Genomic DNA, 16,291 nt, shown 5'->3' on the forward strand with positions numbered 1-16,291 from the left:
CAAATGTAAAACCAACGCCGCACCTTTGGCAAGAAAGTACATCAAAAACTGGCTGCAGAGACGATGTATGATTGATCTGTGCAAGTTAACGATATGCTAAACTCGTTTTTAAACATCATGGTTGATTTTATAAGGCTGAAAGTCTGCCGTTTTTCAAAAGACCCACACAAATAAATGTTTTGCTTCCTTTTTTTTTTAAGAGACTGTAAGGCTCAAGTCCAGGATGGTCAACTGTTAAGTGTTTCAGATTGAGTTAATATGGTATTGAAATTGTGACCCATTAGCAATGTAACAAGTTTATTCAATTTACTTTCAATTATAGTCATTGTGTACATTTAGTACTGCATCCCATCTGGAGCAGCTGGTGCTTTAGAAAACCATTTATGCAATCCAATAACACGTACAATTCACAAATCAGTCATAATCAGTAAAAATGTTAAATTTAATGGAAGTGAAAGTCATTTTCAGAAATCAAGAAAAAAACATGTTCATCAATGCTGTCACAGCTTCAAAATCTGGTACCTTTTAATAAGTCCTAGAATAGTTCTGGATGGGTACAAACTTAAAAAAAGACCGGGGGTGGATACAGGGAGGGAGGGAGGGACAAGTAGTCACGGGTGCTGCTTCAGAATCGTCCTGAGCGCTCTCTGTCTCTAGAGCGACGTCTCTCACGGTCACGGCCACCTCCTCCTCCACCACCTCCTCCACCTCCTCCTCCACCTCCTCCTCCACCTCCTCCACCACCACCTCCTCCACCTCCTCCTCCTCGACCTCTGTCCCTTGAGCGAGATCGCCTCTCTCTCGATTGAGACCTGGACCTATGGCGGCTGTGGTAGAGAAGGAGTAGTTATTATAAAATGCCACACAAACAACTATGCATGCATTTTTACTTAATGCCTCAATGTAATACTGGATGTGTTCGTACCCCTTCCTCCGACGACCATAGAGCTCCCTCCTGAGTTCACGTGAGATGGGCTTCAGATGCATGAAGTTACAGAAGCCACCACGAGTACATTCCCTGTGGAGAGAAGGCAACGGGTAGCAGAAATATCAGTAAGGTATAAGAAGATAAAATCATGTTAAGAATATTTGCTACATAACGTTATCTGTTTGAAATTATTTCAGAAAGACGAGCTGCTGCACTGCTCTGAATGTCAAGAGAGCCTATTTAATAGGGCTGCACGGTATTGAAAAAAACTGACATCGCGGTTTTTCCTCCCCCTGCTGTATATATTGCGGTTTTTTTAACCTGTTAAACCCCAAAGTCCCGGCGGGTACTTTACTTTTTTTTTTCACGACAGTGTCTCAGGGGATCGTAATATTTAAGAACCTATTAATGTGTTATACCAGATTAACGGAAATAATCTCAGCTAACTGACGATACAAACCACTTTATACCAAAACAAAACACAAGTCTCATAAGAAGCATCTAAATGACCCCTGAGCGAAAAATGCTAACGCACTTTGGCACAGAACTCAAGATAAAAGTACCCTTATTATTACTTATCGTAGCTGCACTTACAAGATATCCGATTAAAGCTGAGGTTCCACAGATTATTTAGGTATATAGTATCATCACTGAGTGATCTGAACTCGGACAGGGGAAGCAAACACAGACATCACAACACGTACCTTTACGTAGCTTCGAGGGGAGATGTCTCACCGTAGCTGTCAATCTGATCAAAAGACGTGTTCAATGGCATTAAAACGAGAAAGAAAAAACGCGGCTGAATCGGTTAATCCATAGGTTTTTAACATCTCTGTATAAAAAAATTATTTAATTTATAATCCATAATTCCATTTTTATGTAAATATCGCAGAGCAAGAGTTAGCTGCTAATGGTAGCCACCAGAGTGGCTGCTGCTTCCGGTCTTGGATATGCGGAAGTCTCTCACACACACATTACCAAATAAGGACTGTGTGATTTCCCCTCGATTCCATTGGCTCTGACGGTCAGAAAGAGATGTCACATGTCAAAATCCAGCAAGGTGGGCCAGAGATATGGAATATCCACCCAAATGGCCCCAAAAGAGGATTTTTTTGGTGCTAAATCTGTCTAAAAAGGTCAAATATCAGGGGAAGTTCTACACACACCAACACATGAACAAATAAGGAGTGAGAGTGACGACGCGTAGCCAAAACCGGAAGCTGCATACCACCAAGGTGGCTACCATTAGCAGCTAACTTTTGTGATCCGATTTTTACATAAAAATGGAATTATGGATTATAAACAATTGCTTCAAAGCCACAGATACATTATCAACCTATGGATCAACCGATTCAGCCGCGTTTTTTCTTTCTCGTTTTAATGCCATTGAACACGTCTTTTGATCAGATTGACAGCTACGGTGAGACGATCTCCCGTAAAAGCTCCGTAAAAGGTACGTGTTGTGATGTCTGTGTTTGCTTCCCCTGTTGCGAGATCGGATCGCTTAGATACTATACTTAAATAATCTGTGGAGTCTCAGCTTTAATCGGATATATTGTATGTGCAGTTTCGATAAGTAATAAGGGTATCTTTATTTTGAATTCTGTGCTAAAGTGCGTTAGCATTTTTTTTTTTTTTATGAATAAAACCGCACGTCCCTGCGGTGTGAATACCGCGCATGCGCATACCGCGGTTATCGCCATGACACGGTATATCGTTCAGCCCTACTATTTAATATAACAAATGTGATGTGAATTGTATAAGGGGATACCTGAGAGATTATGTTTCAGTTTATAGTTAAAATAAAACAAGATAAATGTTGACACACTTGGTAAATATAAAAATGAGAAGCAAGTTAACAGGAAGTGGGTTCAGGGATATAGTAGTGACCAGACATTATGTTTAAAGTTGTATTCTGCAGCTGACACCTACTTCCTTGTTGTGATGTAAAATAATCAAAATGGTAACCATGAGGTATGAATGCTTGATATTGGTTAATCATTAAATAGGATACATGCAATCACATAGCACTCACCCCATCTCGTATTGGCGACAACAGGCTTCTCTGAAGTCTGTTACGGGAGACAGCTCAGCATGGATGGGCTGTCCATTAAACCACCGATTATTCAGGTCTATCACAGCCTTCTCCGCATCCTCTTCATAACGGAACTATAGAGGAGACAGACGGAGAGTAGTTGATGATAGAACTCAGTCTCTGTTTCTAAGCTAACGACCTTGGTATTCAGTGATGCAAACACAGGTATGGTGAAAAAAGAGAGAACTATTCGAAGCAGAAAAAAAACAGCGTAATATACCATCTGACAAAGGCCTTTGCTATAATGCTTAAATTAACTGGCTATTCTTTATAATATACTCAGATCAATAGGAGACAAAGATGTTAAGTTATAAATTAAGGGTTTTTATTATTATTTACAGGTAGATATTATCAAGGGTGTAACTTTGGTTTAAGAAGTGGGGGACACACAAAACAGGGGGTCCTCCGCAATGAAACATATATATTATCATTATATATAATGAGTGTGCAAACTTATCTAGTATCCTATCCATATGAACCTGTTTATTTATGGGGGGCCTTCACTTCCTCTAGGGGGGTCTGGGGGCATGCTCCCCCGGGAAGATTTGTTTTTCTTTAAATTGAAGTTAAATGCATCAATCTGCTGCACTTTTAGGGCAAAATTAAGAGATTTATGGATACAGCTCTCAACACTCATAAAACAGAACTGTATAATGCTTCAATTAACTGGCTATTCTTTATAATATACTCAGATCAAGAGGAGACAGAGATGTTAAGTTATAAATCAAGGGTTTTTATTATTATTTACAGGTAGATATTATACACTTTTGACTTTTAAGGGCTTCAGTTTTTCTTCATCTTTGCTTGCGAAACTGTTTCTACTGCTTTACGCAACCGACTGGTGCTGCTGCGTCATGACGTCACCGGTGCTTATCAGGCTCTAGCTCCGAACCTGCCCTGGAACCGCGTTGGTATCAAAGGGGCTCGCAGCAGGGGCGGACTGGCCATCTGTAGAATCTGGAGAACCACAGAACGGCCAGTCATCAAGGGCCGTTGACGGCCGGCCGGCCCTTTAAAAAAAATAGTTTAACGGCATAATTTAAGTTGCGCTGACGGCCGACAGAGGGCGACAGCGGCCGCTAATGCAGTTGTGTGGTTCTTATCTGTCAAATAATCACCGGCCACACGAAGAGAAGGGATTAGATTAGACGCCGCGGCAGACAGGGAGAATGAAAAAACATGGATACAAATCAAAGAAAACGAAAAGAAAGGTGAAGCATATAAATGCATATAAATGTCGCAAATTGACAGACCTTTTTGGCAGCAGCGCTGCTACAAGCACTATCAGCAGCAGCTTAGAACAAGTGCAAGATGATGAAGAGAATGATGAGGGCGCGAGTTCAGATATACAGCCAGCCTCCTGCGTTCATGATGAGGGACAGAGTTGAGCTGCTGGAAGAACCAGCTCAACTGGCACATACAAGTGCAGGGCAAGAGCAAGAGGTGGGTGAGAATTATCCCTTGAACTCAGTAGCGTTTTCTACTGGAGGCCAAGGGAAGCCAGGCTTCCCCTGTTTTTTTGGATTGTAGTTATAATTTTAATAAATAAATAAAAACACTTCGTTTAGTTTCGGTAATTATTCTGCTGGCCCATCTCTCCCCCTCTCATTGAGTATTTTACATAAGTGAAATAGCGCCCCTCTAGATGTTATGGTGAAACAGTAGATTGCACTCTGTTGCGAGAGGAGGCTAGCCGAAATTGGCTTCCCTTGGTGAAAAAAAATGGAGGGATTGACCAATCTGATGAGGCTCACGTCATGCCTCACAATCCAATCAAATCGCATCAACTTCAGTTCGTACTGTAACTGTCATCACCGCCATTAAAAAGTAGCAAGCAACTGAAGCAAGTGCAATTATGGAGGGTGGAGATTTGGAGTATTTCATCAAAAATACTTTTACTAAATTTCCGCTACAGGCAGCAGCAACTAAAAATGAAATCTGATGACAGGCCAATGCCCAAACTGGAGCTGTGTACAGAGAGGGAAAAAGGAGCGAATCGGACGTAAAACTTTAAATAATAAACAGCGGATTTCTAACATTTGACATTTCATGTGGCCGGACTGGGTTAGTTTCCAGGGCTGAATTTTAGTCCCAGTCCGCCACTGGCTCGCAGCGGGGTTACAGCGCAGAAGTGCGCCGCATTTGCACATGACTGATGTGCAACAACATGTGACTCCTCTGTTTGTCTTCTGTTGGTTGCTTGTTAGCAGACCCTTCACGCGATATCAGAGCGAACATGTACAGGAGGCGTAGAGCGAGAGATCATTGTCCACTAATCGTGCTCGCTGATGGATACAAAAATATACTTTGGCGGCCGTTAATATACTTTACGTGGGCTGCCCGCCCAAGTAAAGTCTATGTTTTGAAGTGAGAAGTTGTCCGTCAGTCGGACCCCCCCAAAACGAAAACTCTTCGGTTCTCCACGAATTACACAAGTCGTCCAAATCAGCGTTAAAAAAGCGGGAGGCGCCGAAAAGCGACTAATTTGCATCACTGGTATTAAAGCAGTGGTAATATATGTAGTTTTTAGAACCGATGCTCACCTTGACATACACATTTCCAACTAGGTGGTCACCGAGGTTGTCACACACGTTCATTTCCTCCACCTCTCCATACTTTTCCTCCATCTCTGTGAAGACCTCCTGTAAGGTTAAGAAAGACAACAATGACATAGATGATCATGAGTAGTAGTTACATTGTTGATTTTCAGTCCAGAAAAGTAATAGAATGATTGTTGAATCATTCTTATTTTGTTTCTACCTTATGACCGCTACAAATGTAATATATAAAGAGATAGTTGGGTCTGTTTACGCAAAAATAGTACAGCCGCCATAATGTGATACTTGATGTATGTATTTTTTAACAACATACTGTAAAAGGTGTAACCCATTTTAAAAACAAGGTTTGTTGAATCATTTCCTCAAAGAGAATGTATCAGCTACACAGTGGTGTGGTTGGGGTTTGAGGAAAATATTCAGAACTTACCTCAAAAAACTCATCATAGTGCTCCTGCATCTCCATATCACTGATGGCACCTTGTGGTTATAAAAAGAAAATACAAAAAAAACAGGAAAACCAAACAAAACAGATATATTATGTCCTTTCTTTTCAATGCCAGTGATTCAACAAATACATTTGTCATGCAACAATGAAAAGCCTGCATGAAGTAGTTTCAGCCACTCAAAATGCTGACATCGGATCATAGGACTTCCACCTGAACAACCCTCAAAGACTGTTGGCCTTTCTTTCACTTTATTTATCATAAAAATATCGATAAGATGAAAGAAACAATTGTTGTGAACACTTTATAAAAACATGCTCTTGCTTTTCAAGAATTGGCTTGAAAATCCAGAGAAACACTTACAGGTGAGGCCATCAGCAGACTGGGCACTGTTCTGAGGGTTCCTGTAAATGTTCAGGAGGGCAATTGTCTGAAACAGAAAAAATAAAAATGATTGGAACAATTTGTTTAGATAGGGGCTGGGTATTAAACTGTTGTGTTTATTTTCTAGTAACGATCACAAAATGTGTCAACAGCATAGAAAACTGACAAATAAGATGTGTGAGTCACAGTTAAAACTTAGACAATCTTATAGCTCCTATTATATACACAAGACACGAGAAATAAAAGTTTGCTCTGGTCTCTGTATCATTTTTATCATAACAATACTTTGAAATAAAAATTAATAAATAATCTTACCTGGCTGAATGTTGGTTTATTGTGTAATCTGGAGCAGCGGTCGCCATGTCGGCAGGCACCAATTTTAAAATAAAACGAGCAGTTGACCCTAGGGAGAAAGACACAATAAATACAGATGAGGTAAACATAAAAGCATTCTCATTAACCTGCCTCCATGTTTGCTAAAGGTTATGTGGCTTGGGTTTCTTGTCCACAGGCTAAATAGCAAGCATATTATCACATTTGACCTGCCAGTTAAGGGATTATCCTTGAGTTTTTTAGCTGGTAAGAAAAGCAAATCTACCAGCCCCTTGTATATTTACCAATGAATCTGCTAGTTTCAGGTCTATCAGTGTGTATTCTTCTTTCTGTGTATATGTGAAACTACTTTGTAATAAAAACCGACTAGTTCTTTAGCTGAGTTTAACTAGGAAAACATGCATATTTTGGTCACAGAGGTACCCAAATAAAAATACCCAAAATATGATTAAATACGATATTTTCATTTTGTGGGTTGCTGATGTAGGCTACGTTTGAATTTACGCGTGTATGTAGTTTGAAATGTTCCACAGGTCCTATCTTGTTCAGGACTCATTAAAAAATATATTGTTTTGGACCGACATGGTTAAATTAAGTTGTTCTAAACTTTCGTATATGATTAAAGGAGAGCTATCTGTTAGAAGAAACAGATCCTGAAATGAATAGTGAAGCGGGGGAGATACACTTGCACCCATTCATTAACGTAACTTGTGATTTGGCGTAATATCTGCAAACAAAAACAAAAAGGAACACTGTGCAATTAAATGCTATGGCGTTTGGTGCAATTTGTTATTTCGATACAATTGTGATTAGCTTGTTTAATGTTGGATAATGACTATCCGGGTATGACCTACTGTAACAAAGGCTTCTTATGAGTTTCCTTAAGTACCTAAGTATCATTAGCCAACTCCAATAGAAGGGAGTAGTTAGTGTATTGGTTAAGAGATTTGTATTCACAAAAACAAACTCGTTGTAATCGTTTTATTCTAACCATCCCAGAAAGGCTCAGCAGAAGCCAGATGTTGGCTAACAGTCGCGGCGCGGTATTTTACAAACGCTAGCCAGCGTGCTAGCATTTAGCCTAGCTGCTAGTTGTTAGAGCCGGTGAAACGTGTCCAGCTAGAGTCTACAAACGCTGCTGTATACATTATTAGTCGTCAAAGCAGGTGCAAGAAGTGATTATTGAACACATTGCTTAACAGTGACCAAATAACAGATAAATACTTACTTATCTTTCTCTGTCCCAAAAATGGACGCCAAGTATTCCGCCATCTTGGCTAGCCTGCGCTCAACCAGCAGCAGCAGCAGCGTCAAGGCTTCCGTCCTCCTCCTTCAGAGTAAATGTCTCCACACGTATAACTGTGCAGAAAATGTGTTTTCCCCCCACAAAAGTTGTTCAAATTATTGAAATATGCAAAGGTGTATTCATTACACGTGGTCATTGTAATGTTATCTTATCCTGTTTATCAATTCGTTGGATTTATTTATGGTAGCTAGCTAGTAATTAGGCTTCATCGGTCTATGTTTCGCTGAGAAAAGCATAACATGCATTAACTATAAACTGCATCATGAAGAATATCGATTTACCACTATCCTTACTATTATAATGAAATACAATTATTTTAAAAATAATAATGCAGATTGTCTTTTTTGTGCAGACTTCTCGACTGATAAGGTAGTTTAGAAATCAAAACTTAAACCTGATGGACTTTATTTTGAAGGCCAGCGCGCACACCGGACATGTGTCATTTCACTCACTTCCGTGTCGACAGTGCTTTTCGAAACAAAAGCTTTTTCCACACTTTAAAGTCCTCTTTTGTTGAATTTTTAGAATCATTAAATATTTTACCTCTTAAATAATTTGTTGTCATGTATATATAATACATATATATATATAATACATGACAACAAATTATTTGTTACCTTACCTTCTAATATGCATTAGAAGGTAAGGTAGGCTACGAGATCCCTTTGAATGTAGGGGTCTTTTTAAGGGAGTGGCACCCTTATATATTGGTGTTGCTGAGAACTTGAGGGACTTACAGTAAAAGTGAGTGTGCAATACCACCTGCTCATTAAAGCAACAACTTTCAATATTATGGATATTTAAATGTAATGATATTATTTCATAAAGATGTTATAACATACATCCTTGTGATCTCCAGGGAGGGAAGCATCATTATGGAAGACATGAACATAAGACATACAAAAACAAGGCCATAGATTTTAAAAATGGAAACATGACCAATTTTTTTTTATCAAGATACATTTATTAGTTAAACTATCTGTTACACTTTATTTAGGAACAATTTATAAAAAGTAAAGTCCTGACTACAAATCATCCACAAAAAGAAAACCATCATCAGCACACCTAGAGACACTAGCTTTATATAATATGTAACTAGATTAATAAGATTAACTAACATGAAACAAACATAACATTCAACAGATACAAGAGTCATGATACTGTATATTAAGGAACATTTGTATATTTCAAAAATAAAGTTGGACTCCAAATCCCCTAGCCCCCAAGGGACCAGGTACTGAATTGTTAGGGGCCTCACAATTAATGTGGCTCCTGTATTGAGATTTTGTCAAGGGGGCCTGTGTCAAAATACATTTAAAATGTTGTGCTTACATGGTGCACACTTTTTCAAACAGGAAAACATTTGTTTGTGTGACCGTGACCAAATGTGTGCAGAGTGAGGCTAAATAGAGAGCTCATCTTTGCCCCAGTATCGCATAGTGGGCTATCACCGCCCAAAGCCTACTCATATTTTGCTTGTAATCATACCTAATGCTTTCTTTAACGTTAACAGTCTGCAGGAAACACAAAGAAGTTCAACATAAATATGACTTTAGCCAATTGAGGATTCACTGCATTTCAGTCTCTCACAAATGTATTTATTACTACAACAATCAGTATTTATTCCACTGTACAGTATCTCATTTTACATTCTGTTCTTGTGTATCTTATGCTATTTACATGCATAGAGACCTATGCAACATTTAGCTTGTTGTTTTTTACTTGACATGTATATAATTAACTTCTCCTGCATTTCTTGCACATTGGTCTCGCAACATCATCTTGCACTATTTGTATTGGGTTTGTGACATTTATTTTCCCTTATCTATTACCATAACCACACTGTAGCTATTGTGCATATGACAATAAAGCCTGATGGGAATAATATTGTTGAAGAACTGGAAAGTGTGTTGTCAATTTAAATGGACCACTAACATGAAATTCAAAGCTGATGGGAAAAAAAACGTTGTTATTAAAACATTATGCTGGACACACATTTGTAGAGAGAACCCCAAACTATGGAAACGTCACACAAGTAAACACTAGTCACATTTTGTATTTTCCATAAAAGTGTAGGGTAACTGTCTTGCCAGTTAGTCTCCGCCCCTCCCCAGAGTGTGTTGACCAAAAACTTGCATGATACGACTCGACTGTGTGAAATTTGGCTGCCTATCTACTACAGTTGAACACAATCAAACATCTCTCAAGGCCTGCATTTTCACAGGTATGGATATCTCGCAGATTGCGCTGCTTATTTAAGAGAAAATGTACTAAATCGCAGCCATGTGAAGGGGTCTGTTTGCCGTGCTTTAGACTCTTCCCGCTATTTTGTGGCTTACTAGCCTGCTAGCTGTTGTTTATTTCCTAGCCTAGTAGGAAGAGGCCGCCTACCTTCAGGCAGTCATAAAAACACACTCACAGAGCATTAGCCAACTTGAAGCTAGGCCAACGCTTCTACTTGTGCCATTTCTGCATATGGAAGATTAAAACAGCCGGAGTATAGTTTAAGACAATCTCTGTTGTACCAGTTTAGTGTTAGCCGGGTTGCTATCTGCAGTGAAGAGGAGAGACTGCTGCCGCGCCTCTGATCGTCGTCCAGCCTCAAACACAGTGCGTATACATCCAGAAACGATTACAACTGTTTTTTTAGTTCGTACTTCTCCGTATTGTTGCAGTCAGTATGTAACTGCACGATGTTTAGGTGTCATAGCAACACCGCTGCTGCTCTTTTCTCCTGAAGCTCGTGTCGCATTTATGGCGGCTGCTCTCGGAAGTCTTGTAACGCTGTAAACCTTAGCCAGGATTTCCGGCTCCTTTCCATTTGCCCTATGCTGTTTTGTTTCCGTTTATTCTATTTCCGTTTTTTAAAACTTTTCTACATGCAGAGTTAAAGTGGGATTTAACAACGATTTGTTACGGTTATGAAGCGCGATGTGTTCCAGTGGTATTTTAACGGCTGTTTCTCACGTTGGGAGCAATGGTTGTGTAACGGCAGCCTCGCCCCGTGCTGCATTCGCGTGCAAAATAGTAGCTAACTCGGCTCACTGTATTCAAGCTTCAGCGTGTCGACACGTGTAGCCTGGTGTATACATTTAACTTTTATGTGATTTTTCAACATTTGTTCATTATGTGTAGTTATACGTGGTAACACCTAATGTAACTAATGGCCTACCAGTTGGCCTTTAGAAACCAATGCCTCGCCCTCGAGTTAGCTAACGTTAGCAGTCAGTGAACTGTTGTAGGCGGACAATGAGGAGTCGAGGCTGAGAGGCCTCTATAGTAGAACCCCCCCCCCCCAAAAAACTTTAGCCAGCACCACGTAAATACACACTTCAGCCGGAATATTCTCACGTATCGAAACCTCAATTATTTTTAACTTTTTGTATGCACTTTTAGTTGTTTGTGCTCACAAACCTTCCAATTACAGAATGTATGTATGTATGTATGTATGTATGTATGTATGTATGTATGTATGTATGTATGTATGTATGTATGTATGTATGTATGTATGTATGTATGTATGTATGTATGTATGTATGTATGTATGTATGTATGTATGTATGTATGTATGTAAGTAATAAGAAATGGTAACCATGCATAATAGTTGTTTTACCTAATGCTATAAATATTGAATTATATATAGAACCTTTATTTAGCCAGGAAAATCAATTAAGAACACATTCTTATTGATGACCTGAATACGTAGGTACTGTATGTATTCAGGTCATCATTGAAAATAAGAATGTGTTCTTAATTGATTTTCCTGGCTAAATAAAGGTTCTATATATAATTCAATATTTATAGCATTAGGTAAAACAACTATTATGCATGGTTACCATTTCTTATTGCAATGTTTTTCATTGGTAGTTTCAAGTTAAAGAGAAAAAAAGAATAGTACAACAGATTGTATGTACCAAAACATTGATCAACTACAGTAATAATAATAATAATGGGTTTCATTTATAATGTACTTCATATTTGAGTTCAAATCCCGAAGTGCTACAAGCCGTGAGCATGGAACAATATAAAACAGTAGGTCATATCCCCTAAGTATGTTGTCCATTTTCCCAGTAGTTTTGATTTATCAATCAATATGTAGTGTTAAGAAAAAGGGTTAATTGAATCTCTTGCAAATATGAATTGTTTAGAGGGCAGCACCGAAATATATGAAAGTAGTCTGCATTCATTTCCAACATTCAAACTGTTCTTGCGAACCCTGCTGTATAGATTACAATTTTGGACTCTCAAAATATAGTATGTTCATTCAGCATGAGGTCTGCCAGGATCTTGAGTTGGTAGTCACAGTCTAACCCTCCCAAATAACATTTAGTGCCATTTGAAATGTGACACTTTTCTTTATTTCTTTGTATTGCATATGTTGAAGACATCATCATTGACCTGTTGTGAATGTGTGTTTAATTATGGTGTGCTATAGTATGTAGTGTATCTAAGCATTAGTAACGCAACCTTTATTTAAATTTCCTACAGGTTTTTTCTCTGCGTAGAACATAATGTCTAAAGGTGAACCTGAAGAAATGATAGAGATCGAGATAGATGAGCAGGAGAAGCAGGCATGCCTGGAGGAAGGGTAAGCAGGAAGAGGATAATTTGAATGGCATACTCTTACACATGAAGCAAATAAAACACTAATCCCCCCCCCCCCCCCCCCCCCCCTCTTGTACATGTAGTGTTGAGGAGCAGACCATTACTGCGTCAGATCTAATTCAACAAGATATTGACATCAATGAGCCCATTGGCAATTTGAAGAAGCTTTTGGAGCCCCGCATCCAGATATCACTGGATCCGTATGAGATCTGCTTGCAGGACATTCAGGTAAGAATTTAGATAAATACAACATATTAAGATCTCTCTATGATTCGATAACGTTTTTGCTGCTAACACAATAGTCATGTAATATTGATCTTATAGTAGTCCTTTGAACTGCTAAGTGTTGCTTCTTTTTTTAAAGCTTATCTGTTGTGTTCTTCCTTTTAGCTTCACCCTGACCACAGCCTCTTTGACCAGGGTGTAAAAACCGATGGCACCGTGCAGCTCAGCCTGCAGATAATAACCAAACCAGGTACTCGGATGATGCTTTAAATATCAGATAATATAAAGCTTTGAATTACTTTTGATATCCAAACTTTGGATACACCAAACCCAACTCACCTATTTGTTTTATTTCCCTTGTCCAGGAGAGGAGAAGTTGAACATTTTGGAAATTGTGAAGCCGGTAGAAACAGTAGAAGTGGTTATTGACCCAGATGCGGGAGAGGATGGAACGATGGTAGAGGAGGGTCAACTCATTGCTGTGGAGCGATCTGGCCTCTCTGATGAGACCTCGGAGCAGGTTACACGCTGGGCTGCAGCACTGGAAGGATACCGAAAAGAGCAGGTTCGCCTGGGCATACCATATGGTGAGAATCACTTAAATAAGACGCTTTATTGTGGGAAGAAACATATTTAACGTGGTGAACATGGTGTTTGATGTTTCCTCCTCTCCTTCCCCAGATCCTGTGCTCTGGTCTGCTGACCAGGTGATCCACTGGGCAGTGTGGGTAATGAAGGAGTTCAACATCGATGAGATGGAAATTGGAAGCATTCACATTCCAGGTCGAGATCTCTGCTTCTTCAGCCAGGAAGAGTTCCTTCAGAAAGTTCCCAACGGAGAGATACTCTGGAGTCACCTGGAGCTGCTGCGCAAATGTAAGTTAAATAGTTATTACATGTTTTTGTAGCGTAAAGTTTGTGTTTTAAGGGGTCACCAGATGTAATGGAAGTACAAGTCCCACCTTGTTTATACCTGGGACAGAAATCATAGCCTAATAAATGTGTCAGTACTAATGCCTTGTATTTATTTCAGATGTGTTGGCAAGTCAGGACCAGTCGGGTGGGGACGCTACTGTCACCATTGATCAGCGTAAGTGGTTTATTGAAAGTGTGATTGAAAAAACTAACAAAGCTAGCACATTAGGGGAGGAATGATCTCTTTCTTGCAGAAGGAAAAGCTCTACTTACATTGTAATGGACACTAGCAGTTTTTCCTGAACATTAATATTCTGGTTATCATCAACTTTCCGTCTGTGTCTTCAGCCGTACAGATAATCCCAACACAATTAAGCACACCCACTACCATAAAGGTGATGAAGCAGAGCCGTGGCCCCAGAACACCGCGTATTTCAGGAGGAGAGGAGCGAAGCTCACCGGGCAACCGCACAGGTAATTCATAACTCATGATGTTGATGTGTCATTTAAATCTAAGCAGGTTACATACTTTTTTTAGACACACAACCTTAAAGTACTAAAAAGACTGAGAGGAGGGTTTGTTTACCAGAGTTATACCATATACTGTATTTTTACAAAGCTGTCAATCTGTCGGTATTGTTGGCCAGGTCTATACAGATGTGGAACTTTACATAAATTGGCAGAATAATCTATTATTTCATGTGATTTTTGTGACTGGTATTTTACACTGAATGCTCTGTTTCTTTGGTGCCAGGCAACAACGGTCAGATCCAGTTGTGGCAGTTCCTGTTAGAGCTGCTGACAGACAAGGATGCAAGAGACTGCATCTCCTGGGTGGGCGAAGAGGGCGAGTTCAAACTCAACCAGCCGGAGCTGGTGGCTCAGAAATGGGGCCAGCGCAAGAACAAGCCTACTATGAACTACGAGAAACTCAGCAGAGCCCTCAGGTTGGTTTAGTATTGTACTCCCATAACGTTGGAGAGCTTTTGGTCAAAATGAGTCCAGCACGTTCTGACTTTGGTCCTAGTAGTAATTCTTCAATTCCCACAATGCAACTCAAAAAGCATATTTTCTTTAAACACCTGTGCTTGATGCACTCTGTCTTTTGTGTTTACCACAAGTGGACATGGCCTACAGCAGTTCTGTGTTATTTACACTTTTCAAAATGCTTACAGTTAACAATTGTGATGTGTTTGCTTACATCAGAAAAGACAATATAGTTATCTTTGTGGTCGTTATATTGTACTTGTAACTGTAATGTTTCTCTTGGTAATTTAATGGCTGAGAAAAATGTTGGTAATCCTAATGGCCTTATCTTCCTCTACCATTATGCCTTTCTATTTCCTGCATCACTTTATCCACAGCTGAATTGTAAGCCTCGTAAGATATTAGATGGCACCGATAACGACACTAATCAGTCGATATTGCCATTGCCTAGCTGCGGTTTTCTCATCTCTCACTTCACACGTCGTAACCACAGGCTCACAAGTTTAATTTAGATGCAGCCAAACACAGAAAATATACAACTGAGAAGTACATCATTAATGTATAAAATCTGTCATGGTGGATTGCTCCAAAACAAATATGGTGATATTAGATAACAAGAAATAATTTAATTCCATGTGGTAAAATACTTAAGTTGCAGGATTTTATTTGGGCTCCTTTCAGGCAGTTTTCTAACGCTCATTCTCTCTCTCAGGTATTACTACGACGGGGACATGATCAGCAAGGTGCAGGGCAAGCGCTTCGTCTACAAGTTTGTGTGCGACCTGAGAACTCTGATTGGCTACAGTGCTGCTGACCTCAACAACCTGGTGACCGAGTGTGAACAGAAAAAATTGGCCCGCATGCAGATGCACGGCATCGGTCAGCCCATCACCACGGTGACGCTGGCCACCACCGCACTAGACAAAGACAGTTGAAGCAGGACACGTGAAAACGCTCTCCTGCCGCCAAAGTTTGCTCTCCAGCGCTGATTGGAAATCAAATCAACTTTATTCTTTTTTTGATACAACTGTGTTTATCAGGCACAAAAATGCAAGGCTGATCATTGTGGATTAACAACTTTGTCATTATCTTTACAGTTTGAAGTGAGTCTGAGGCGGTAAAAATGAAATGACATTTTTTTATCCTTTCTTTACCTTTAACCAAGAGATGTGTTCAGGATGAGGAGGCAGGTGTCTGTGTGATGGAGTTTTGCTGCGTGCATGTGACCGAATGCTTGAGTGAGTGAATGAGATATGGACTTTGTGTATGAGTCCCTTGTCTGTAGTTTAGAATCATTTCCACTGTATATACCGGTACTTCATGTTTTTGATAGCCACCAGGACAAGTGTATTTTCATATTTTCCATTTATAGAGGACCTGCTTTGTATTTTATTTAGTGTTTGTTCCCTAAATTGTTGGACCCTTTTTTGTCCACTAGAGGGAATAAAGTGGCGAGCATTTTTCTTAATGTCTGTGATTCAGTCTTTTCATCTCTGAACTTATTAAATATTC

At 39.6% G+C, this 16,291-nt stretch overlaps 2 protein-coding genes across 4 annotated transcripts; one reads left to right on the forward strand and one right to left on the reverse strand.

Moving 5' to 3' along the window:
• Positions 1-280: 280 nt before the first annotated feature.
• Positions 281-8,106, reverse strand: u2af1 (U2 small nuclear RNA auxiliary factor 1). The gene is made up of 8 exons (XM_034232447.1): positions 7,970-8,106; positions 6,724-6,811; positions 6,388-6,454; positions 6,009-6,058; positions 5,567-5,665; positions 2,964-3,097; positions 926-1,018; positions 281-827 (listed from the first exon to the last, which is right to left on the reverse strand). Exons 1-8 carry the CDS (start codon positions 8,011-8,013, stop codon positions 626-628), a joined length of 777 nt encoding a protein of 258 aa, XP_034088338.1. The 5' UTR covers positions 8,014-8,106; the 3' UTR covers positions 281-625.
• Positions 8,107-10,158: 2,052 nt separating this feature from the next.
• gabpa (GA binding protein transcription factor subunit alpha) lies at positions 10,159-16,247 on the forward strand. Of its 3 annotated transcripts, none has more exons than XM_034232444.1 (10): positions 10,159-10,273; positions 12,537-12,635; positions 12,736-12,880; positions 13,043-13,127; positions 13,243-13,464; positions 13,559-13,753; positions 13,911-13,967; positions 14,141-14,266; positions 14,547-14,739; positions 15,492-16,247. In XM_034232444.1, the coding sequence occupies exons 2-10, from the start codon at positions 12,559-12,561 to the stop codon at positions 15,712-15,714; spliced, it is 1,323 nt and encodes a 440-aa protein (XP_034088335.1). In that variant the 5' UTR covers positions 10,159-10,273; positions 12,537-12,558; the 3' UTR covers positions 15,715-16,247. The 3 variants fall into 3 exon arrangements, with proteins under 3 accessions (XP_034088335.1, XP_034088334.1, XP_034088337.1); XM_034232443.1 differs by lacking the exon at positions 10,159-10,273 and adding an exon at positions 10,371-10,657 and having other exon boundaries at positions 12,536-12,635; XM_034232446.1 differs by lacking the exon at positions 10,159-10,273 and adding an exon at positions 10,884-11,481 and having other exon boundaries at positions 12,536-12,635.
• Positions 16,248-16,291: the final 44 nt, after the last annotated feature.

This window comes from Gymnodraco acuticeps, unplaced genomic scaffold, assembly GCF_902827175.1.
Source record: "Gymnodraco acuticeps unplaced genomic scaffold, fGymAcu1.1, whole genome shotgun sequence".
Taxonomy (NCBI): domain Eukaryota; kingdom Metazoa; phylum Chordata; class Actinopteri; order Perciformes; family Bathydraconidae; genus Gymnodraco; species Gymnodraco acuticeps.

Bases quoted from the DNA above. Each gene is read 5' to 3' on its own strand.
- u2af1 (XM_034232447.1), bottom strand. From the start codon at position 8,013: ATGGCGGAATACTTGGCGTCCATTTTTGGGACAGAGAAAGATAA. The intron at 6,059-6,387 runs GTAAGTGTTTCT...TATAACCACAAG, and splicing joins GTCTGCTGATGGCCTCACCT to GTGCCATCAGTGATATGGAG. The intron at 3,098-5,566 runs GTGAGCATCGGT...TCTCCTCTATAG, and splicing joins TTGGAAATGTGTATGTCAAG to TTCCGTTATGAAGAGGATGC.
- gabpa (XM_034232444.1), top strand. From the start codon at position 12,559: ATGTCTAAAGGTGAACCTGAAGAAATGATAGAGATCGAGATAGATGAG. The intron at 12,881-13,042 runs GTAAGAATTTAG...TCTTCCTTTTAG, and splicing joins TCTGCTTGCAGGACATTCAG to CTTCACCCTGACCACAGCCT. The intron at 13,465-13,558 runs GTGAGAATCACT...CTCCTTCCCCAG, and splicing joins TCGCCTGGGCATACCATATG to ATCCTGTGCTCTGGTCTGCT.